Genomic DNA, 24,229 nt, shown 5'->3' on the forward strand with positions numbered 1-24,229 from the left:
CGCGGACATGGAGAGATTTGAGCGAGCGAGAGAGAGAGAGGTTGAGCGCGAGAGAGAGAGGTTGAGCGCGAGAGAGAGGTTGAGCGCGCGAGAGAGAGAGGTTGAGCACGCAGAGGAAGAATCTGAGCGCAGAAATGATTTTTGAGCGCGCAATCTCAAGTTTGTCTTTGCGCAATTTAAATATTTCCTCAAAATGTTATTAGTGTGCTTGCACAATTAATTTTTTTGCGCTCAAATTTTCCCATCGCTCGCTCAGAATTTTGGCACAAATATAACCCCATAAAAAACATTACAAATCAAGAAAAGACAAAAACTCATGGCAGTTTTATAAAGCTGAATTGCATCTTAATCGGCCTGAGTTCAATGTGTACGAATCTGAAACAAACCACAATAAAGGCACAGTTTAATCGACAAGGAATGTAAGCAAATTGTGCCAAGTTTTGAAACAAACACACAAACGCTTGACAAGTTTTTTCACTTGCTACATTTTCACACATAATTTGGTGCATCTACAAAAAAGAAAAAAAAAGTTATATTGGTTTTGTCAATTATTTTCAACAGTAATTGTGAAAATGACAGCAACATTTTGTACTTTATCTTAGAATTTCATAAATTATAAAAGGTAACACAATGAAGAATGAGACCAAGCAGTCTTGCAATGATGTAAAATAAATCTGAACTGTACCTGCACAGCAATAACAGTGGAAACACATTTAGTTGGAGGTTCAGACTAAATGAAAATTTCCTTTTGAATGTTGAGAATGAACTGCTACAGGAGTGAAAGCAACAAGAAGGATTTGTACCTGTGACATGGGCATGGATTACTTTTAAAATGAGTTGTTAAATAGCATGTGACTGTTTTAATTCAACACACAGCCGGTCAAACTGGGGACCAGCCTTTTTTTTTTTTTTACTTTTCTGTACTCGAAAAACTAGTAAAGTACATCCACCGAAGGACATGTATGATTTTATGGCTGGAAATGGCAGTGCAAAGAGAACTGGACAACACAATCAACAACTACATAAGAACACATCGATCCTGTTTGCCTAATGAGCTACTTATATTAAACTGCTCTTTACGTGTTCCATAAAATGGAAAATTACTTAAATATTTACCTTGTCTATTCCAGCTGAGGAATAAACATTTTGGCCTGTCTGCAGAAACCTTCCTCAGTACCTAAATAATAGCAGTCAAAGTAGAGACAAAGACACATTTGAGAATATACGGGAAAAAAAAAAAACCAAAACTGTTGGAGGACACTCATCAGAAATTTGCCTGCTCAAAAAAAAAAAAACGTAAAAAAAAATAGACATTTATTTTCTTTTTCATACAACATGACAAGTAAGACCAACCCTTTCCTTGCATATCTCTCTTATTTTTTCCTCAACAAAAATCTCCAGTTAAGACTCATGTGCAAGCTGTCATTATGATACAGGACACTTAGGTGAGTCCATCCTTGGACCGGGAATCGTCATTCCTTTCATTGCTGCCAGTAGTGCAGAGCACGGTCTCCGTGAGGAATAATTGTGCACAGAGGTATTTTCATGTGTGTGATTGCATAGTCAGCGGCACATATTAGCCAGTACCCTCGCCAGTAGCGTTCGACAGTATATCCAGTGGAATAAACTCGGAGCATTTCAGTAGTATCTCCTCATCTATGACCTTGTTGAGGCCGACTGCCGCCACCTGTTTCACAAAGCCTGAGTAAATGAAAGCAACACCTGATCCTCAGATGTTCAGCGAGTGTCGTTGCGATCACGTAGTGGGACATCGTGCTCCAGCTTTAAAGTGCTCTGGTTGCCATGGTGGTAGCCATGGAGATGTAGGGGTGCAGCACCTGCTGACAAGGTCACTTGTGATTTGTTGACATCTGCCGGTTCCACATGCCACGCTTGGAGTGATAGTGGTGGAAGAAGTTCCTCAAGAAGATCCTTTCTACCTCCAGTCCTGCCTGAAGGATCCTGGAGCGAAGAACAGAGGACAGAGAATGAGTGACACGAATTTCAGACACAACACATTGTTTTGCCTTTTTAGATGGATATAAAAGCTACTGCTGAGTGAAGTCATTATCTGAATAATACATTTGTTATTTTATTAGGCAATAGTCAAACTTGATGTTGTGTAATTAAGTCTTTCAGTGTGCATATGTACTCATCCAGTAGATGTGGAGCGACATCACATTTACATTGGACCTGTTCTAATTGTTTATCTTTATGAGTGTCTGGAAACCTGGATAAAGTATTGTTACTCATTCACTCTGTTTTGCTTCTTATCAATCCTCAGTCCCAAGGTCTCCTTTTATGTTGGGAAATGCTTCACAGTCAGTTTTCTAAAACCATATATATGTGGTAAGAGTCAATCAGAAAGAGTTTTCTCAGTTAACATCTGGGGTGAAATAAACAGTCCAACAAATGTTTATCGATCTGCAGATTAAGAAGAAAATGCTGTCATTGGGTTTTTAGGGTCTTGAATGTATGGTGAATAAGGATTTGTTTTTCCAGTTCAGGTGTATTTAAAGAAGCATACATTTTGTGATTTAAAACCAATATTGACTATGCATCAGAAGTAGAATAAACACAATAAAATGATAAGACCAGCTATGACTCTGAGTCTTCTTTTGTGAAAAGTCTTAGAAAACTTGTTAGCATTACTCTAGAAAATGCATTTAAGATTCAGAAGTGATAGGAAAGGTAGCTGTAGATCACTCCCAGTTTAACTATATAGCATAATGATTTTTTTCTTTCTTTTTTTATTGTCAGGTGGTTAGGTAAAGAGCCATGGCAAATACAGTTTGGTAAAGTAATGGCTCTCTTTCATGGCGCAGGCAAGCCTCTTTCACTTATTCTGACATCTTAGCAATGACTTCCTTGCTGAAACTCATCCTGTCAAACCTGCAACTCCAAGTCCACTTCACTGTAGCCGAGACTTGTTCACATTGGCCTTTTTTCAGCTGCGCTTGAAGCTGTTGTCCTGTGAGCCATCCATCATGCAAGCTGTTAACTCTCAGAAACTTGTCTTCTGATTCTGTTGTGGCTTTGGATCTACTCACCAACACCTTGAATTTCTTTACATCTCTGTATAAAAGGCCTACAATTTTAAGTGTCCCTCTTACATTACCTTTTTTAAATTATTCTGACATTTACATAATCTTTCAGTTTTGGGTAACATTACATTTTTTTTTATCCTCCGATGGTTCACCACTTACCAAGCTATTCATTGGAGTTGAATAAGTTCAATTGCAATACATAACTGAAGAAAATAGGGCGTTCTAAAACCTTTTTTTCATGCATTTCCCTGCCAATCTCTAATTTGTGGGCGGATAAGCCAACTTTGAAAACCAGGGGCTTGAGGCACTCACTGCAAGATTTACTGCTTCAAAAAAATATGAACGCAATCCAAGCTTTCCACATTATTCAGATTTCCTGCATTTATCTTTGTCTTAATGGGGAACATGCATGAACCCACTGGATAAAACTTTTTTCACAATGAAACAAGCCATACCTGTCAGTAAAAATGGAGAGTATTCAGTTCTGTAGATGAATTTCACTTGGTAAACATATAGGAAATACACAGCTACATGAAAGTAAGTACCAGCAATTGAATCAGTGTCATCAACATATAACCCCCCCCCCCCAACAAAAAAAAAACAGCTATCTTATTGTACGATCACACAATTATCAACTAACCTATCAAGAAGCTCCCAGTCTTCTCCTCCCCATTGTTCTGTGAATTCTTTGGTATTCATTCCTCCTGCCATAACCAGGTCTGACTTATAGATCCCGAGCAAGCCAAACCCATTGACCTCCCAGTAACCTGCAACACAGATCAAACAACAATCACAAACCCATTAGCATTTGAATCCTTTTTAACTAAAATGTTTGTTTCCATGTCTTAAAGAACAATATAAAATCTCTCATGTCTTCATTCTGTTGATATTTGACTAAATGTTGCCGTACGCAATGGACTGTAATTTTCTATCGTGCCAATGCGAGCTGTATGTGTGTTCCGTATTAAGTACATGCAAAGTATTAATATTATTAAATCCAATTCATTTCCATTTCTAAAGCACCTAAAAGCAGTCAAACGAAGCCACAGTTCAGTATACAAACTAAATGTGGAAAATACATTGAAGAAAAAAAGAAGAGAAAATAAATGTAAAGAGAATATAAATTAAATAACTAGCTCACACAGTAATATGAGCATCTCCTATGATGTCAAGTAGTAGCCAAGTAGAAGAGGTGGATGTTAAGAATTGAATTGCCTGTCTGACGTGCACTGGTAGATTGTTTCATTGTTTAGGAGCTGCAACCATAAAAGCTTGATCCCCTCTGAGCTTAAGCCTGGTTTTAGTCTCCACCAGGAGCAGCTGACTTGAGGGAACGGATTGGCTTCCAAGGATGTCGCTGTTCAGAAATGTCAGGCAAGACCATAGAGGGATCAAGAATCAAATAATCTCCCCAAAAAAAAAATGAAAAAAAAAATGAACAAGCAGCTAGTGGAGCGAGGCTAAAACAGGTGAAATTTGCTCACGCTTATGTGCTGCGGAATTTTTAACCAGATCAAGACGAGCAACAGAGGCCCGACTCACCCCAACATAAAAAGAATTGGTCCAGCCGAATGGTGAAAAAAAAGCAAGGATCACTGTTTCAAAGTTCTGTCTCTCAAGAACTGGCTTTATTTTAAGTGTCTTAAATGCAAAAAAAATATAAAAATTAAACTCGATAAAAACAAAAATCTTTCCGCACCAAATCAATAGTGACACATCATCAGTCTCACCATAAATTTAATGACGTAAAGTCAAAAGTAGCCCTCCGTTGCATGAATGCACATCGTGATGCACACTGGCATTCTGCACTTTCATGTTCGTGGTTTTGTACTTTTCTAGGAAACAACAGATGGTGATAAGATACCAAGTTCTGTCGCATTAAGCCAGGAAGAGGTTAGACTCTTGGTGAGTCAATTTGACAGGGGGAAAATTTGTGTATGGGTGCATGTATAGGGTCCCACCTCTGGCCTCCATCGGCGTGATACCGCAGTCAAGTCTCAATACTATGGGAGCAAAGGCCATGTACCCCTCCACACAGTGCTTCCGAATGGTGTCAATAATCGAGGGAGGGAAGTGGATGTGCAGGTCACAAAGGAACACAATGCTGTGATCATCCTGAGGGTGAAGAAGCAGTGAAATGTAAATCAACCAATCACAAGACGTCACGCCAATAACCTCTCAGGGTATTTTTGCCCGGATGTTTTTTTATTTGCTGAGTCATGCTGCAGTACTCACATCTATTAGGTCGATACCAGCTTGCAGACCAGCAGAGCGCTCAAAGTTTCCACTCAGCTTCACATACTGGTACCTGAGGAATTCCACATGAACAAATTAAAGCACGACCATGATGTATATTTGAGCAAAGCGCTGTATTCAGTGTAAAACTAAAGCAAGCCCACACACATTTACCTTGGTAGGGACGATTGTTTGAGAGCTTTTCTCACGTCCATGTCAGTGCTGTTATAGTCAGTGATGATGAGGTTGAAGTTGGCGTCTCCAGTTTTTTTGAACAGCCATTCCATGTCAACAATAAGCTGTTGCACCCACCGGGCCTGGTTTTTCACTGAGAAAGAAAGGCAACTTACATGACTTTGTCAGCAGGAACCTTGATAAACTAGACAAGTACAGGAAGGTAGGAAAATACTGTGAAAGCATTTGCTATAAAATGAATCATTGCTTATTCGAGGATGCAATTTTACAGTAGGGAATGGATCTTTTCATCTTTTGGACAATGCATCCACTATTGTGCTGTATTATTTGTAACTGTGGTGGTGGATTCAAGTCTATCAACCTCTCACTATGACTGAAACTACTTCACTAGTGGACCGGACAAAACACGTCAAATAATTGCATTATGAAATCAAGTGCAGCAGAGCTGCTAACCCTATTGCATTGAGACTGCAAGTTTCACTATTTAGTTTATTCTCATACTATGGAGGAAATGAAAGCAGATATCCAACTTCCTAAATGCATTTACAATGACATATTTTGCTATTAACAACAATTGAGATACATTAGAATAAATAGTATTATTGCATGAGGGCTATTTAGAGGCTTTTTTCCTGGAAAGAGGAAGTCAGGATGGTAGGAATTTGTATACACATGCACGGTTAAACTGGCTCAATGTTATACTTATTGACATTAATGATAGTTGATCATTAACTTTTGCACTAGTTCACTTCTGAAAATATCAGCTTTGTTTTTAAAATATACTTAGAGGAGATATCCATTCAATGCAATGTCATAGCAACTAACAAAAACATTTATATTTGGTAGGAAAATGCATCGGGAAAAAAAACATATCAAAGGTGTTTCCTTTTTATTGACTTAAGACAGTAATAGATAGGACAACATCATAAGCCAGCTTGCCATGTTCAAATATTTCTCAACAACAATTCAACCAACGATTGGATGTTGGATGTATCGTACCTGGCACTATGAAGTGGACGGTGGCAGATGGATTCCACCTGAAGCCCACGGGGTTGCAAAGCAGGATCTGCGGTGTTCGACGTTTGAAAGGAATGTCTCTATGGCGTGGTTGGCGAATCAGGGCGTAAATGTAGTGCGACAACCGAAGCATTTGGCCATTTGAGTCCTGAAGCTCCAACTCCAGCAGGTAGCGACTTCCAGAGAACCCGTCCACTCGCTTCACCACATTAACCACACGCACTAATGTAAAGCGCCTGCAAGGTCGATACGAACAAAAGACATTGAAATGTGCTTCATAAGAATCATCCACAATATCTGGTAAAGACAAAATTTTCAAAGAAAATATTTTATCATATCAAGTATTTTTGATTCTGTTGAATTTGAGTTAAAAAAAAAAAAGTCTGAATATTCCATTACATTAATAGAAAATGAACTTTGTTGGGATGCACACGTATATTACAGCGAATATAGAAAGTGAGAAGATAAATAAACACTAACAATACATTAATATAAATTTTAAAGGCACATTAAAAACAGATTTATTTTTTTTGGTTTATGCACACTTCCCACCAGACAAACTCTTACCCGTTGTGCTTTTTGTTCAATTGTTCCATGAAAACTGTCACTATGGGCAAAGCATCACTGGAGTGAAGCAGCAGGTTTCCAGAAATGTTGCATTTCAGATCGATCCAATCAGAACGTATCGCCTGAAGGTCCACAAGGTTGACCTGGAAGGTTTGGTTCCAGCTGACCACGGTGTCAAACTCTATCTTAGGCGTAGGCTCCTCTTCATATGTATCTTCCAAATCCCCATCAAGAAGCCAGGGGGAGTCTTCTTCACGCGCCTGTTGTTTGCCTGTCCTCTCAGCAGCGTTGTAAACATTGTTTTCCTTCTCCATTTGGCCACTTTTTACTTCCATGTCTGACCATTTAATGTCTATTTTTCCTCTTGGATTTAGTTCAACTCTATGGATGCTGTTTTGTAAATCTTGTTGTCGTGCCATCTTCAGGTTTATCTTCTTATCCCTCCAGCTTTTTACACTATCTGTGTCCTTCTGGTGTTGCCTTACTAAAAGCGAGTTGTCATCTCTCCTGGAGGCAGTCAAATTTTTAATAGATACTCGTTGGAGGTCTTTCTCTTTGTGTATGAATTTCTGCCTTTCAGAAACGTTATCTTTTTCAGGCTGAAGTGCATCCCGCTCTAGATTTTGATGCTGTAAGCCTTTGGGTATTTGGATATGGAAATGGTTTAATTCCTGAACCCTCTGGATCTGGCCCCTTCTGTTTCTGACTTGTTTCAAGGACGTGGGTGGTTCTTGCGTTGCTTTTAGCGGCTCATTGTCAAACGACAATGGACGAAGAGTCTGTGCTGCTCTTGCAGCCGACTTAAACGTTTGTCTTTTGGTAAATCTTACGGTGGACTGTATTTGCTCTGATTTTTCCTCTGGGCCAGCTTGTTTCATAGCTGCTTGGTTTTGTTGTAGTTGAGCAGTCAACTTTTGCTCACGCCTTCTATCAGAAGAGTTAAGTTCTTTGTTTACATTTTCCTCAACATCCACTGAGAAGAGTTTACGCCTGCGGTTTAGGGCATAATCATCGAAATCATCTCCATAATCTGGGAAAAGGGCGTTGTCAATCTTGCTCTGTCTGGCTCTCATCTCTGCATTATCTAATTTATAGTCAAACTCCTCCTCACTGAAAATTGATTTCCTCCTCTTGAAACCAGAATCTAATAATCAACAGAAGCAGAGAGAGAAAAAGAGTGAATGTGTTGAGCACACGTGTGAATTTTATTTGCCAAATAACAAAGATGCAAAAAAACAAAAATACCTTTTCCTCTACTTTCTTTGTCCTGTGTACCCGGCATGTCCAGTTTCATGTATCTAGAGAAGCCAAACCTAGAGAAAAGAGGACAAAGAGACAGAAAACTATTAACAAACTACTTTTTTTTTCGACTCACCAAAAAGTGATTGATCAATTGAATAATACAGAACACTCTGGTGGTAATGTGTGGTTCAATGTTGCGTTAATGTGAGTTTAAAACAGCATATTATGGTAAAACTGAATATACATAGATCTATTTTAGTCATGTTTTCCTCTTGGGTCTCACATTGTCATGTAGTAAGGTCTCTCGGGGTAGAAGCAGCTGTCCTGTGTCTCCATGTGTGTGAGTCGGGTGTAGTCATTTGGATAGATGTAAGACATATGGATCTGGAAAGATGGTAAATGACAGGTTATTGTTTGGGTGTCAAACACAGTTCAGTTATGATTCACGTCCCTGCTGTGAGTCGAATAAGAAGATTGAATCTGTTTTTAATAGTTTGATAAATATTAAACTGCTCTGCTGCCACTTACTGGAGAAAGAAAACAAGGTTGACAGCCAACACATAACTTTTTATATCCATTTTTTGAATGTATCCTAAATTATCAAATTAAGCTTTTTCAAAAAAAAAAAAAAAAAAAAGGAAACCGTTTTTTTTCCATTCTCCATGCACCATTGCTGAATATCTTTTAAGTTGTTCTCACACTATAACCAATTGAATTTGAAGAACATGTACATTTGTCCGGTGTACTCAGAAAAACACACAGATCTCAAACTCCAGCATTGGTAAAGCAAAACAGAGAGAAACAACATGAATACGTACAAACTGCAGTCCTTGGTATCTGCCCAGAGGAAAGTCTTTGATGGTATAGCTGGGTTTGTATGAACAGTCAGGAAGTACTCCTTCCAGGAACTTTCTGTCCATCAGATGCACTGGAAGCAAGCAATACACAGATCTGATGCAACGTTGAGTAAAAAGGAAATAACTTGCACAATGTTTCCATCTACGCTCAGTGATGCGTACTTTGAGAAACTTTTCTCACCCTGGTAGAAAGTATCTCGTGGATCTTCTCTTAGCATTTCTGCTGGAGCAAAGCGCTGGTTGGTGGTGGCATGCAGATGACTTGCAGACGTCTGTGGTATGTGGGCGACATCACTGATTAACAAGGCCGACTCATCTGTGGAATTGAAGTCACAGATCAACATAGTTCAAGAAATGTTTTGTATTAATCACTCACTGACGTGCAGTGCTGATCATTGTGGGGGGGGGGGGGGGGATAGCAAACAGTTTGTGATAATGCTGTATGACCAATGAATTCTCACTTTATTTGATGCCTTGGCATGTAGCAGGAGTGAAGTGTGTACCTACCAGTGTAAAGAGAGATGTACTCGGATTCAATGATCCTAAACCTGAAGTCCCTGTTCAGTAGCTGCCACTGTTTGAAACAAAGAACCGCTTGTTGATTTCTTTTCAGTTCAACACACACAATGAAGAAGTGAAAGGAGACAATACAATAAGACAAGAACTTACAGCCACTTCAACGTGGTCAGTTCCTCTGTCATTTTGTTTGTGAATAACTTCAAAGAAGTATCTCTTCTGAGCAGAGAGCCTGTTTGGAGAATAAAGATTGAAAACAAAAAAAATGCCAGTGTAAAGAATATATAGTCTTGAACATTTCAATGTAGGGCCTGTGTGGATCCTGGCCTTTACATAACTGTCGTAGGAGCTCCAAGAGTAAGATATAAATCTGAATCAGTTCCTCTGGGGCCTCTTCGGGCTCTTGAAGCCGTATTCAGTGTATGTATTTTCTCAGAATTTGTAGCTACCACAAAACAAAGGAAAAACACTTAAATGCCCAGTTTGCTTTTTCTTCTCTATTCAAGTAATGACTCATCTCAATGTCGAAGCAGGAAATATGAATATAAAAACAGTGTGAGTCACATTGTAACATGTATAGGGCCATAGTTGTTGTTTGTGTTTTTTTACATGGAAGAAACTAGAAATCATCAACAAAATATTAGTGATACCTATGCAAAAACAGAGCATGTATTTATGAGACCATTTTAAGACTGGGTTTGACTTTGGTGTAAACGTACGGAGGCCACATGGAAAATTATTTGACTGTGGATAAAACTGAGACAGCGCCCTTTCTAAATAAGGGTGTGACAAAACCTCAACTGGCCGGAGAAAGAGGCGACATAGAACATGCAGCTATATAAAAAGTCTGACTGGTCGCTGGTGTAACAAACGTCAGAATCTTAAAATTCAAATATAATAGCAACCACATGAAGGCTTACAGTGCATTTCAATACCCCTCAGAAGTTGAAACAGGACTCAGAATAACAGAGTATTTTCTGTGTGTTTTTATAGCACCTGGACTTTCCCAAGGCTATAAAATTGTGCTGCATTTGTAAATGTAAAGTGGCATAAAATGATTTACACTGAGAAAAAATGCCAGCTAATGAAGAGCTATTCTGGATCAATACCGACTTCCCCTTTTTTATCTTATGACAGTGTATCTTATGACACTTCTTGGCCTTTATGGCAACATGTCCGGGTACAAAAACACCCAATACAGTTTTTCTAATCACAACTACTGACACAGGCCAGGTTTGTGCAGAGTCTCAGTGTAGATGTCCCTTACTGATATTTACATCTTCCGTTGTTGGGTGTCAACTCAGAATACTGGTTTACATGATGAAGCCTGGCAAATTTCCTGTGAAGTGACAGTTACAACCCACACACCCACACTGTGACAGAGCTTTCAAGCCTGTAAACAATAATGCCACTGTCAGCATTTAAAAGCCACAGAGTTTATCATCATATCAATAAATGTAATTCTGATTTTGAAAATATGCAGAATCCTTTTTAAATTCTGCTTGAGGGTGTAGTAACTCCCTTCCTTTTGAAGAAGGCCATTGTTTACAGCGTGAAGGTCTTAATATGTAATTAATCACAACCGAAAAGCACATTTTCTTAATGAGACAGGTAGGTATGTTTTGATTTTTCTCTTGAGCATAGCGTTGCCTTCCGGCAACAAACCACATTGCTGGCAGTGACAGAGGGCTTTCAACTTCGTGATCGATACATTATTAGAAACCATAAAGAGCTCAATAAATGGGATACACATTTTTTGGGATCTCATAAAATAGAAAGTCCTGCTGTAGAGGGTATAATTGTTTTTTTATACACATGCACTCACCTAACTGGTCTGGACGTCTGACTTGCATATTTGTCAAACTCCCCTGGGATTGTCCACTCTGAACCAGTCTGCAAACCAATGATCTTAATAAACATTACAAATATCAGAGCGCAATGTCTCATGTTTGAATATAAGAGAAGGGTGTTTACCTTCCCAACCCAAGCCAGCAGCTGCGAGTTGAGGGGAGTGTCGTCGGTGCTCAGCCACAGTTCTGAATTATCATCAGAAGCCAGAGCGAAAACAAACTCTCCTAAGAAGCACAGCAGGAGATCAGGAGATCACACAATAGACTTGAGGAAAAGCTCACAGTGTACAGAATGACTTTCATGTGTTTTGTACTAAGCAGGAATTAAAAGAGTACCATCAGCGTAGGGATGCAAATAACCAAAAATCCTGAGCCCATAGTTGGTCCACTGAGGAGACACGGCCAGCTTTGATACTGTAGTTCTAGTCTTGAGGACAAAAACAAAGTTAAAAAGAGAGGGAGAATCAGCCATAATATTGACTTAAAGTGGCTACCTGTTGGGTTGGGTGATGCGTGGATCTTGCATGTGGATGTAGAATGCAGCGATGAGTAAACACAGTGCATGTGACGGTTGGCTGATGCTTACTTGTTTTACTGTGAGCGGAGGAATGCCACGTGTGCTCGATTTTTTACTCAGCTCAACATGCACATAATTCAGAGCAGTGATTCTCAAATGGGGTACATGAATGCACTCCATTTTTTTCCTTGACTTTCTTCAAATTTGAATGTCATTTAAGTGTGATATGCTGTATTTTATATTCAGACTAGTATACAATTTCATCATCATTAAAAAAAGAGTGAGCTACATTTTCCTTTTTGTGCACAGATATAGGAATGATTTAATTTGTGTGTTAATCAAATAAGTTCAAAACAGTTTATTAATAACATAAAAGAGGCCAATTTTGGTTGATAACTTTTTGTGGCATGAATGCTTACATTGCCCACAGCAAACTGGGAAAACCCCCATGACCCAACCAGCAGTGCACTGGTCACCATTTATCAATCTCCTTGCAACGTTCTGCTTATAAAACATCAACCATGAGGAGAATAGCCTGCAGCTTAAAATATCACACCCACTAAAACGATAACGTGTTAAACGCATGTTATGATTGATCGGTCGATATTTTGAATACACTATAAACAGAAAAGCAACAAGATACAATCAATAATTATGAAATTGTAGTCCTCCAAATATGAGTGAATACACAGACATTGAGAAAAACTACCAAAAAAGAATTACTTATTCTAATATCAAACACATACAGGAATGAGAAGAAATAAAAAGAAACTATTTAATCCAAATGCATTTTATATTAAAAAAAAATGTGTATCATTTATAAATGACATTCCTACACATTGTTCAGTGGCTGATTAGTGTATTGTGCTTTGCCTTTGGTTAAAGAATATAGTAAACAATCTTTTTAAAAATAGCCACATGGTGGTGTTGTGGCTAAGAAATTCTCCTAACAGGGAAAAAAAAAAGAGACCCCACTTCAGTTTCAAGCTCTGGGCCTTTCTGTGAGGAGTTTGCATGTTCACCCTACGCATGTAGGATTTTTCTCTATCATACATAGTCAATCTGAAGCTGGATAACGCAGTGTAGAAAATGGATAAATAGTGTGATACCTGTGTCACTGGCTGCAACAATATACATACTGTGTATAAAACTGTGTGAAACAGTTGCAAAACAAGTCTAATATCACCAGTAACTATTTATTATTGTTTCACCGACTGGATAACGTCACAGATAGGTCAACTGATTCGTCAATCAAATGTTTTTAAACAAACATCAAAATTTAATTATTAAGTTATTAAATAGACTAGACTATTTTTTGAATAGACTACAAAGAACTGACTGAATAGAATACAATCAAAAAGTGTAAATTAAAAAAAGAAGGCGAAGAAGTTAAGACTCAGTCTATACAGTATTATATTTCCAGTGATGGTTGTGTAATCTGTTTTTACATGGGTCTGGATGTGAGCCAATGACTTGTGCCAACTTGACGACTAAAAATGCGAATATTCAGCTGAACATGACAAGTGAATAACCGTGTGAAGAGGCTCACATGAGGATACAGTGGGTAGTGCAGGTTCCGGCGGAGGTCATCTGTAGAACCACCACACCAGTCCTCAAAGACATGCAGATTGGCCTGGCCCTTATACTGCGGGAGCAGAAAAAGAGAGAGCCGATGACGTGGAGAACACTGCCGCATTTGTGCAACAGTCATTCAGCTGTGGGACAATTAACCACCTGGCCTCAGTGCTTAGCAAGCTGAAGCCAACAAATGCACACTTCCTCAGACACTACTTGACAATATAGTGACTCAACTACTGAAGTCAACAAACACTCCTGTCTCATGAAGCAGAAACCTGAAAAGGCAGATTCCATTGCATTTGCATGACAGTCAAGACAAACAATCTTTCAGTAATGTTTTAATTACTAAAGCACTCACTTACATGACTAAAATGACAAAATAGTTACACACTGAAGCTATAACCTAATGAATTTCCCAGATAATGATGAGAACACACCAAACTACCAAGACAGACAGCCCAGCAGAACTCTTTACTGTAGATCTTTCTTTTTCAGAATCTGCACCATGAAAAGGCTGATGTAAAGTGGAGGAAACGCTGACAGGAAGAGTGGTGGCTGACCCAAAGCCACAACAATATCTGAAGACAAGTTTCTGAAAGTCAACAGCTTGCAAGCGAGTGACACATGCGGAAAAAAAACCTAAATAAAAAACAAAAACTTTAAGCAGAGTGGAACAATGAACAAAGTAAAAAAAACTTCTGTTTCAGCTGAGAACAGAATCCTGCGAGTTCTAGATTTGTCAGTTTAGATTGCAGTGTGAAAATTGCTACAGAAGAAGGATTTAGTATTTTTTTGGGTCTCGATCTCAATGCAAGACATTAAAGTGTATATATGTTATGAAACAGTAGAAATGTAGTTTACGCCTAAATGGTATTGAGCCATGCTGAGACGTTTGGTTTAGCTTGACCAAGTTTTAATAAATGTTTGCAAATACTAAAGCCGAATCAATCTTAATAGATTCAACTCGATCGAAAAGTAGTAGGATGGGGGCGGGCGACAGACAGACACACGCTTGACTACTTCATCAATTGTGTGCACACGTAAATGATGTGGTCAAGTTTCAGCAGAAGCCCAGATGTCCTGTAAACATACACCTTTGTGACATCTGCCAATGAGTCCATGTTACCCGATATGCATGTGTGCGTTTCAGGTATTAACGATATTGTTGGGACTCAATTTAATATAAAGATGTGTTCCTCTCAGGGGACAAAAGAAGAGGCCATCATGAAGTAAATTGTCCAACAAGCAGTAAGCGATACGCTAGGATTTGTTCTGCTGAAGCTGTATGTGCGAATAAGTTTGGGCAAAGTCTTCAGTGTCCTGGGGAGACATAGCCGCATGCAGGTCTGAGCCACAAACCAGTCCCTCAGTTCAGCACATTTCATGATTAGTTGATCATGAAATGTGCTGTCATCAGCACAGCGGGTTAAATGTTAGTGGGACCAAGGCTTTGAACTGTAAAACAGTGACTTAAGGCTCCATCTCTGCTGCTTGTAATCATTTAACAAAAGTCTTCACTCCATCCTCCATATCGCCGATCAAAGGCCACATGACCGAGACTCATGAGAAGCTCAGGGGCCCGAATACTCCTGCAGTGTGTATTAGTGGAGAAGTCTGTTATCTTTCACGTAGTTCTACACTCTCACATGTTTAGAGGCATTCGGTACACTTCAAATCTTTTGTTTTAATGGAAGAAAAAACTGCAAGAATTCTTACTAAATGTACTTCTTACTTAATGGAACAAGAGCAGATTGTACAATAGTTAGTCATGGAAACAAACTAATAATTACTGCATAATATAAGAAAACAAGAAATTGTTTGATATCCTTTACATTTTAACAACCAAACAAAGTTCTTTTTCAAGCTAAAATGTCCTATTTGCTGTTTTCTAAATAGTCTTTTAGCTTTCATGAAATATTAAAGGATGTGATGCTGCAAATAAGATGCAAAAATAACTTAAATCTGTTCAAATAAGGCTGCAATGTCACATGTTATCGATGAAACGTCAAATATTTTCTCAGCAGATCCATAATTCACTTATCAAATTCATGTGACCCTGTTTTATTAAAATCCGTAAAACATAAAACTGAATATTGCCTGTCGAGACTTGTTACCTTAGAGAAGCACGAAATCCAAAGGCCAACCAGTGACACACAATTGCAAGTTTATGTCAAAGTCACTGACACACTGACACACAGACACACACACACAAATAAAAGGCATTATTTCCCATTTGTCAACATAAAATCTGCATGGATTTTATGTTGACAAGCCTTAAACTGACGGGAATCAGACTTTTTTATATGATTTCCAGCTTTAAAAAGGTTTGTATTTGTCAAGTTTTCTGCAAGAGATTCACAGCACTGAAAAAAATGTCTTGCCATTGTCATCAGTTGACAGTGTACACACTGTCAGTGTGAAAGAAAGAGCAACACATAACTCAGATGTCATGGGCAAAAGAAACAAAACATTTCACCTATAAATTCCCGTTCTTTTGCTCTCCATCTTTCCTTACGTTTACAAACAAACCCCAAATAAAGAAGTGCAAGAAACAACAAAGACTGAGGGTAGCGCCGATAGAGACATGAGAATTGCGAAGGCAGTTAATCAAATGCGAAGTTTGATTGCAGTGACTGGCAAAGCCATGCATAGCAGCAGATTGTCCTTGTGAAATACAACATGCAAGCGAGTGGACAAAGCACAGCCCTGCTTGATAAAATGGAATTGTGATGCACTAAAGGGAGCTGCAGCACATTCTACAACAGGAAGTGTATTGTAAACACAGCAAATGCACTGAAGAGTGAAAGATCTGAGCAAGTCTGGGCAGGTTATTCAAAGTTCTAAGAAGGTGAGACAGAGTATGTAGAGGAGGCATAAATGGGTGCGCGCATGCACACGCACGCACACGCACCTCCTGTTTCCATAATTGTGGAATAAAACCGGTGGTCCACCTTGCGGGGTCCATCACCGGGACCTTAAGATTGCTTTTCACCTAGAAAGCACAAATCATTTGTTTTGCAGTATCACTACACAGCCTTGCATCATCATGTTTTCCAATACAACCCCCCTTCCCAACTGCACCATACATACCTTTCCATCAAACAGAAATGCTCTCCAGCTGCTGCCGTCTGAATTCATACCTGTTGAGACGGATAAAAACAATCAGAGTGCTGCGGTACTGAAACATATGCAACAAATACATTTCATTCAACACGTTCTCTTTTACTGACAAGAGCATAAACAAAGTATAGAAACAACAGCTTACTGTTTAAATGCCTCAGAGCTTTATTCAACAACAGAAAGACAGTGCTGGCCATTTCTGCCACATTAAGTAGCAAGAGAACATGGACTAACATACTGTAAGAAACATTATGTTGCAAAGGCGGAAAAAAAATGGCGAACATGGGAAAACATTCTTAAAACAAAATGGGAAAAAAATAAATAAAATGACTAGGATTTCTTGACTCTATTAATCCCCAGAGGGGAGATTCCTTATTGAATTGACCCTTTGGTCGCAGCCACACAGAGCGGCTCTTAGGGTGAGCCAAGGGTCATGCTCAAGGAGCCCCGGTGAATGTTTTTTGGGATGTGGGAGGAAACCGGAGTATCCAGAGGAAACCCACGTAGACACGCATTTGCACGTTCTCCTCGTATTTGAACGCACAACTGTCTCGCTGTGAGGCGAGAGCACCAGTTACATTTGATTTGGTGTAAGTGTCACAAAAGCCACTCTTTTGGTCATAAAGGTTACAGACCCCTGGTGTACGTGAAGCACGCGTTTGTTGTTTTCTCTGAAATAATTTACAAAGTATGAGTACAAGTTAGAAGAACAAATAAAGTTAATACAGACTTTAGACAGTTTTGTCCATCTCTACAGTGTACCACACATGCTCTCTTCTAAACTGAATAACACAGATGGTGTTATTCTGAATTAATTATGACTGCTATATGAATACATTTCACACACATAAATGGTTGGTTTAATAGTACGAGAGGCAGTGGATAGTATATAGGGTGAGATGGAGCCAGCAATGGAAAACAAGACAAGACACTATTGAAGTCCACTATCTTCAACTGCAACATCTCCACTGTACGTTACTAAAAGGAGAATGCAATTCAGTTTAGGCAAAACTCAACTCTGCGCAGCCCACGCCTTGCTTAATTACTGTGCTCCACCACATGGCTAGTTCTGATATGCAATTTCCCAAAGAGGCCGAGCAGGATGTAATTATTGAATCCGGTTTGTAATGTGAATTCCCTGACCTGGAAACATGCCAAGTTGATGCTAAATATTAAAATTTTAAAGCGAGCTATACCATATCGAGTCGTGTTGGTGTATGAGAAGGAGGAAACTGTACGTCAATGTATAAGTGATGAATTCTGATACCAAAATTTTTTTTTCGGAGGTCTGACTCAACCACTTCCAAAATTGACAAAGTGTAAACAAGCTGAACTCGGAGTAATTAATCTATAACTTTCTTGATGGGGGTGATCACTGACTGCATATGTGACTGATGCCAGATTTCCAGTCTTTCTTTTTTCCAAGGGACTTTTTTTTTCACCCCCTTACATTTCTTGCAGGCTTATGTTACATGAACAATGAACTCCAGTGTCCCAGGAGAGTATCACCCACTGCCTGCTCCGATTCACTGCTGACGACCAGTGAATGTAGTCTCAGTCACTGACTGCGATGAGCTGTTTCAGCAGCAGCACCCCCGCCACTGGCAGGAAGAAAAAATAACCTCTGGCAGAGCAACATTTTTTTCCTTTTAACCTTTTAGCTTTTTTAAATTATGGGGTAGTCTACATTTTAAAAGCTGCACTTCAATTTTTCTTTAATGGGTTTGTGGCCTAAATGGTGGAACTGGAGTTGTATAGCGCTTGTGAAGGCCTGTCATTATCACCAGGGTGGAGATCCCCCCCCCCCCCCCCCTCCCACACACACACACAGTAATTCTAGAGTGGTAGTCATGAAAAGCATGGGAGTATTTTTATCTTCATCCACACCCATCTAGTCTTCCTACCAACTCCTTCCTCGCCTTTAAAATATTGTCAAGGGACATTTCAAATGCATTTGTTTAAGTTGGGCCTATTTAATTATAGTTGATTGAACTGAAATATTTTTTTCCCAGTTAAAATCGTCTGCAGCAGCGCAATTGTTATTCAATATGCTGCACTGATTTCTATTTGTATGGACACCATTTATGTTTTTCCGCTCCTATTATAGCTACAAAGAGTCCTTCAGACCAACGTGTTGAATTTGAGAAGAATCTGAAGACATGTTATTTCCTCCTGGAAGCTAACGGCGAAGCAAAACAGGTAGAGAAAGTATCTGGACCATTTCTCCTGTATTAATAGATTTGCATATCCGAGTCAAATCTCTACTTTAGTTTGCTTAAAAGGCCCAGTGTGTGTGTGTGTGCGTGTGTGAGAGAGAGAGAGCGAGAGAGAGATAAACCCGTCTGAACACATGGTACCCAAATTGAAAGGGGTAAAAAGTAATTGGACACCTGGCCACTGAACGCTTCCTGCACAGCTGTGTGTCCTTCAACTTAAGTTCCTACACAAAGGGGCACACTAAACTCTCAAAATGTGTTTTGCCTTTCAGAATGACGTACAGCTTGTCTGTCAAGTTAATGTGTGACAACCCCGAAAGGAATACTGTGATGCATGTGACTGAGAGGCAGCAAACACCCTGGTCAGCCGACGAGCACAAGTCGCATCAAAAACCCTACGCAGGCAGGTGCATCTCAGAAAATAGAAAATGATTGGGAAAAGAATTGGTTTGTGAGTCATGTCTGCAATTCTGACCTCTTGGCCAAAAGGTTTGAGGCATTCTTCAAATTTTGGATTGTGACAGATACTGTATTGCTATGTTTAAAAAAAAATAAAAATGGAAAAAACACCTTATCTTCCGATATTGTGATATATAAAAAAAATTTGAGAGCATAAAACTATAACCTTCATGACTAAAGTATGAATGCAATTTTAAATGAATTCAAGTGAAATACATTTGGGCAAACTTTTCCCACTGTATTCAACTTTTTGGATAAAAGCAGAATACAGGCATATAGGCAGAAACAGCGAAACCTTTATGAGCAAGTTAGGAACGCTCCCGTGGGTGTAAATATCTTGTGGGGTTCATGACAACACCTCACACGATTTACCAGAAGAGTCAAAAATAATCCAGTTATGTTGAAGAAAAAAAAAGTCTTCTGAGAAAAGTGAGGAACAATAAACTGCTTGTGACCCGAATAATGGATGAATGACTTTCAGAGAAATGACATTACTGGCATTCGTTGAGGATCATACTGTGCACTAGTCAGTCAAACTGTATCTGTAAGCCTTTTCTTCTTCTTCTTCTTCTTTTTCAACATTCATTCGCACAATAATTGAAAAGTTATGTTACAATACTACATCCCAACCTGGGCCAGTCTGTCACCTGACATGCTCGAGACTAAACTAAAAGTAATAATGTCACAACAATGCAATGAGGTTGAAGCGAAACTTTGACAGAGTGTCACCAGGAGGTCAGTAAAGTCATAGACTTTACACTTCAGGGAGTTATTGACAACAAAGACGGTTTCTCACAATAAAATGTCTTTACAAGGATTTCTCCTAATAACTGTTCGACCTCTAGACTTTGTGGAGAGACTTTATGTTTAACTGGCAGAATCTGCAGTGGCCAGGTCGTCCTGTGTATTTAACCGTGACACATCAACACATTAAGTGTCCATTATTTCATGTTTGCCTAGTATGGGCAGTAAAGAAATTCACAATGAATTTTAATGTGGAGTAGACATGTCAAATGTCATTGAAGAAAAGTATTCAAGACAATGACTGCACTGAAAACCTGCCATATGAATACAGAAAACATATGACATGTTCCTGTATCTTGTTTAATTGTAGGATATCTGAATGTGTGAGGAACGTAAACCAATAAACTTTGGGTGTGATGAGTGCATTGTAAAAACATCTATGGCTTGATGGCCCATTACAAGTTTCTTTGTAAGGATAAATCAACAACTGTGTTAATGGTAGTTTAATTCCATGCAACATACTTGTTGAAATACAACTTTTGTTGTTTTCAATCTTTAGCCAACGTCATTTTGACAAAATGTCTGCACACATGAGACAGAGTGAGGTGAGCGAATTAGATTGGCACACTGATTGCAGCAACATTAGAGGAAATGGAGTAATATTAACTACAAGATCCTTCAATTTCTTACTGCAAAACATGATTAAAAAAATCAAATCGCATGTCCTTTTTTAAAAAGCAATAAACACATATTAAAATCTAAAGATTTGTGTAATGCATTTGATGCAAACAAATTAAAATTATACATTAGTCAGAATGAAAGACTGTTCAGTGTCACAAGTAAGACAATTGTAGGTCGTATAGAGTGGCTTATCATGGTTTGTATTTCAAAGAAGCACCTATCAACAAATGTAATTTATTGTCATCAACATTATCATTTAACAATATCTCTCAATGTGAAAACACAAGATATCGGAAATGTATTAAAAACATACAATCTGAGAATCTGTTTGTGGTATTGAGTGTTGGCTCACTTTGGTAACTTTGCACCTTGCCGGTTCGAACAACAAACATCAATAAATTATACATGAAAAGTCACACTGTTTACAAATTCTAACAGTTCCAAAAAGATTATGTCATCAAACTGCATTAGCAATATTAAATAAACTAAAAATGACTAATGTCAAGAGGCTTTTTCACAAACTTGATAAAAGACAGGGGGCCTTTGTCATCACAAACACCCAAAGCAATACAGACGAGTTACACGTCTGCCTCTGCTTGCCATTCTTCTTCTGCTACAGCTTCAAATCTTAGTATTGGCCTTTACGCTCTGTTTGAAGGATGCAAGCACTCCTTCCCTTGAAAGAAGTCTCACTGTGACAGGACGGCAACAGCCCAGGAATGTGTGCGCATATAGGCAAGCCCTGTAATGTACTTCTTAGGCATGTGTTTACATGCTGGGTTAAAAGTGTGTGTGTGTGTGTGTGTAGTGTATCTGTCATGTGCCGTTATTTCTCTCTTGCGAAGAGATAGCAAAATCACCATTCTGGTCATTCCATTCTGCTTGTTGGGGTCCTTATGTTGTACTCGGGTGTGAGTGCAAGGCACCACATGCTGAGCTTAGGTGTGAATAAGGTAAAGGGCAGGAAGTTTGGTTACCCAGTGTGAGACGAGACTTCCTCCTTCTGAGTGTAAACGTGCAATCTGACCTCCTGACCTCCCCATCCCCCCTCTCATACTGTCTTTTTTCTCAGAAACTCAAGCTGCTCTTGTGCTTTAGAACAACCTGTTGTTTCACCTGTTGCCATTCCAAAGAAAATGTAGCACAACTGATAAAAAGTGCATTTGGTTCAGCGAGGTTGATATGCTTCTGTATTGCATATGAATGAATTTGTATGATGAGACCATAAAACATCATTAAACTACCATCAAACTAATAAACATGTCTACAATATACAAAATATAATTCAAACACATATTTCTGATGAGGAAGTTGGGCGTTTATTGTCCAGAAAAAAAAGTCTTGAACTACGCAAAACAGTGGTAAATGTGGCAGAAAACACAATTTGGAATACCTCACATTGGATTATCTCAAACTTCATAAGAATATGTAATAAATGCCAGTGTTTCTGTATGAATGTGGAAAGAGTACTAAATATTTGCACTTAAATACAACTACTGTTATATTGCCTGAATTGCACTTAGTTACATCTAAAGACAAGCTGTCTGCCTGATTTATTCGATTTGTCTGCCTGTCTGAGACCACCAATTTAATTTACCAGACAAATGTGTAAACAACTCTAGATTTAAAACAGACAACGTTTTGTCTTCAAATGGGCCGATCAAAGTCTCATAGAAAACCCGATAAGTAAAAAGTCAAATTTAGTTTAAAATAATAATTTCTCCTTTGTGGGAAAGTTAAATTGTTGTAGATTTTACGCACATTTTAATCTTGGAATTTTACAATCGAGCAATGCTCTCCAACCCACCTGTTCTTCTTGCTTTGTGCTCGAAGTTATGCAGGTTATCAACTGACAACGTCGTTTTGAACGGCGCTTGAGAAAGAGACACTTGTTGAGTAACGGCGTCCGGGACTCACCGATGTCGCCGCTCCACGTTTTGGTCGCAACCATCTCATGGTAAACGGCCACTGCTCCGATCAGCACAATAGCTCCGATCAGGAGATGTTTTATCTTCCGCCGCAGTTTCCTCAAGGGGAAAAACGCCGCGATCATCTTGACTGCCGGCTCAACCTGCCTCCACTGGTCCACATCGGTCGGATTATACGACAGAGTCCGTCCTCCGCCTCCTGCAGCCTCCTTGCGCTCCTCCCGTGTGTGGCTGCGCGCTACCGGCACCCTGGATATTCCCAGTGCGCGGGTCTCCAAGTGGCTCTCATCCCGCGAGGAATCCCTGCATGACCCGGACTAGCCTGGTAATCCCACACTGATGACGGCTGTTGATCATCTGAAAACTTGCACGAGTTTTATTTGTTTTGTTTTTTTTCTCTCCTGCCGCCGCCGCGCTGACCTGTCGCCCCTCCTGCAAGTCCCGCGTCCACAGCGCACCGAGGTACCACAAAGGAGTGAGTGAGGAGTGCAACCCCACACCAGCTTCTGCGTGAGCGGAGCGCAACTCATTGGAGACAAACAGAGGGTGGCAGTGTGCGACTAGTTTGCTCACAGATTGCCCTTCAAAGCAAAAGCTTGACGTTAGCGCATTCGGGATTACAAAAAAATAATGGTTGCGTGCAAACGCAGTTTTCTGTGCTTGTTTGTTTTTCTGTCTGCTCTGTATCAACGTCATCAAATCTGATTTAATGCTTAACACGCTGCATCGGGGTCAACATTTCTACGTTTGTAACCACATGGTTTATTCTGAAGTGAAATACCGAAAGCGTTTGGTGGTTTAATCTCTAACTTGACAGCAGCCGCCTTGACATTAGAGGGAGGAGTAAACACGGGCAGCACCCTACACACCTTACTGTGGGGATTACCTGCAGCCTATGGTTACAAATACTTCCGGTTTTGATTTTTATCACTTACCAAAAGCCACAAACACAAGAGCTTGTAACACAGCCTCATATAGTATGAAAAAAAACACAACAACATTTAGACCACTAGCTTTACATCACTCCACTTTTTTTTATATATAATAATCAATGATTATGAATACACATTTTGATTTGGCATCCATCTATCCATTCTGTATATGGCTTTTTTTGGAGTCGATCCCAACTGACGATGGGTGGAGGCAGGATTCCCTCTGGTCAGGGCAAACAAAAAAGGAATCACAGACACCCACTTTCATAACTCTGGTTGACTTAGTATAATAATAATAATAATAATAATAGTAATAAAAGAAAAAAAACATGAACATAAAAAAGGCAATAATTTGTTAGTGTTTTATTATTGATTTTGTACTAACATCTTTAATTTTGAATGCTCACAACCTGGCTGCCTCAGTGGAATTTATGCGTTTATCATTAAGCAAGCATAAACAAAAGAGATTATGACTCCACTCTGAGGGAAACAAAAAGGGAAAGAAATCAGATGCTCTCAGGTAAATGA

General features: G+C 39.2%; 1 protein-coding gene across 1 annotated transcript; it reads right to left on the bottom strand.

The window, feature by feature from the left end:
* Nucleotides 1-585: 585 nt before the first annotated feature.
* Nucleotides 586-22,894, bottom strand: b4galnt3b (beta-1,4-N-acetyl-galactosaminyl transferase 3b; the record flags this gene model as incomplete). Its single annotated transcript, XM_080504581.1, has 20 exons — nt 586-1,962; nt 3,688-3,814; nt 5,009-5,162; nt 5,283-5,355; nt 5,457-5,610; nt 6,477-6,730; nt 7,062-8,205; nt 8,307-8,374; nt 8,587-8,687; nt 9,122-9,231; nt 9,342-9,476; nt 9,668-9,734; nt 9,830-9,908; nt 11,502-11,569; nt 11,651-11,751; nt 11,863-11,953; nt 13,593-13,688; nt 16,533-16,613; nt 16,712-16,761; nt 22,759-22,894. 20 exons carry the CDS (start codon nt 22,892-22,894, stop codon nt 1,851-1,853), a joined length of 3,201 nt encoding a protein of 1,066 aa, XP_080360707.1. The 3' UTR covers nt 586-1,850.
* Between the last annotated feature and the right edge of the window lie 1,335 nt (nt 22,895-24,229).

The sequence above is a fragment of the Blennius ocellaris genome, assembly GCF_963422515.1.
Source record: "Blennius ocellaris genome assembly, chromosome: 11".
NCBI classification, from domain to species: domain Eukaryota; kingdom Metazoa; phylum Chordata; class Actinopteri; order Blenniiformes; family Blenniidae; genus Blennius; species Blennius ocellaris.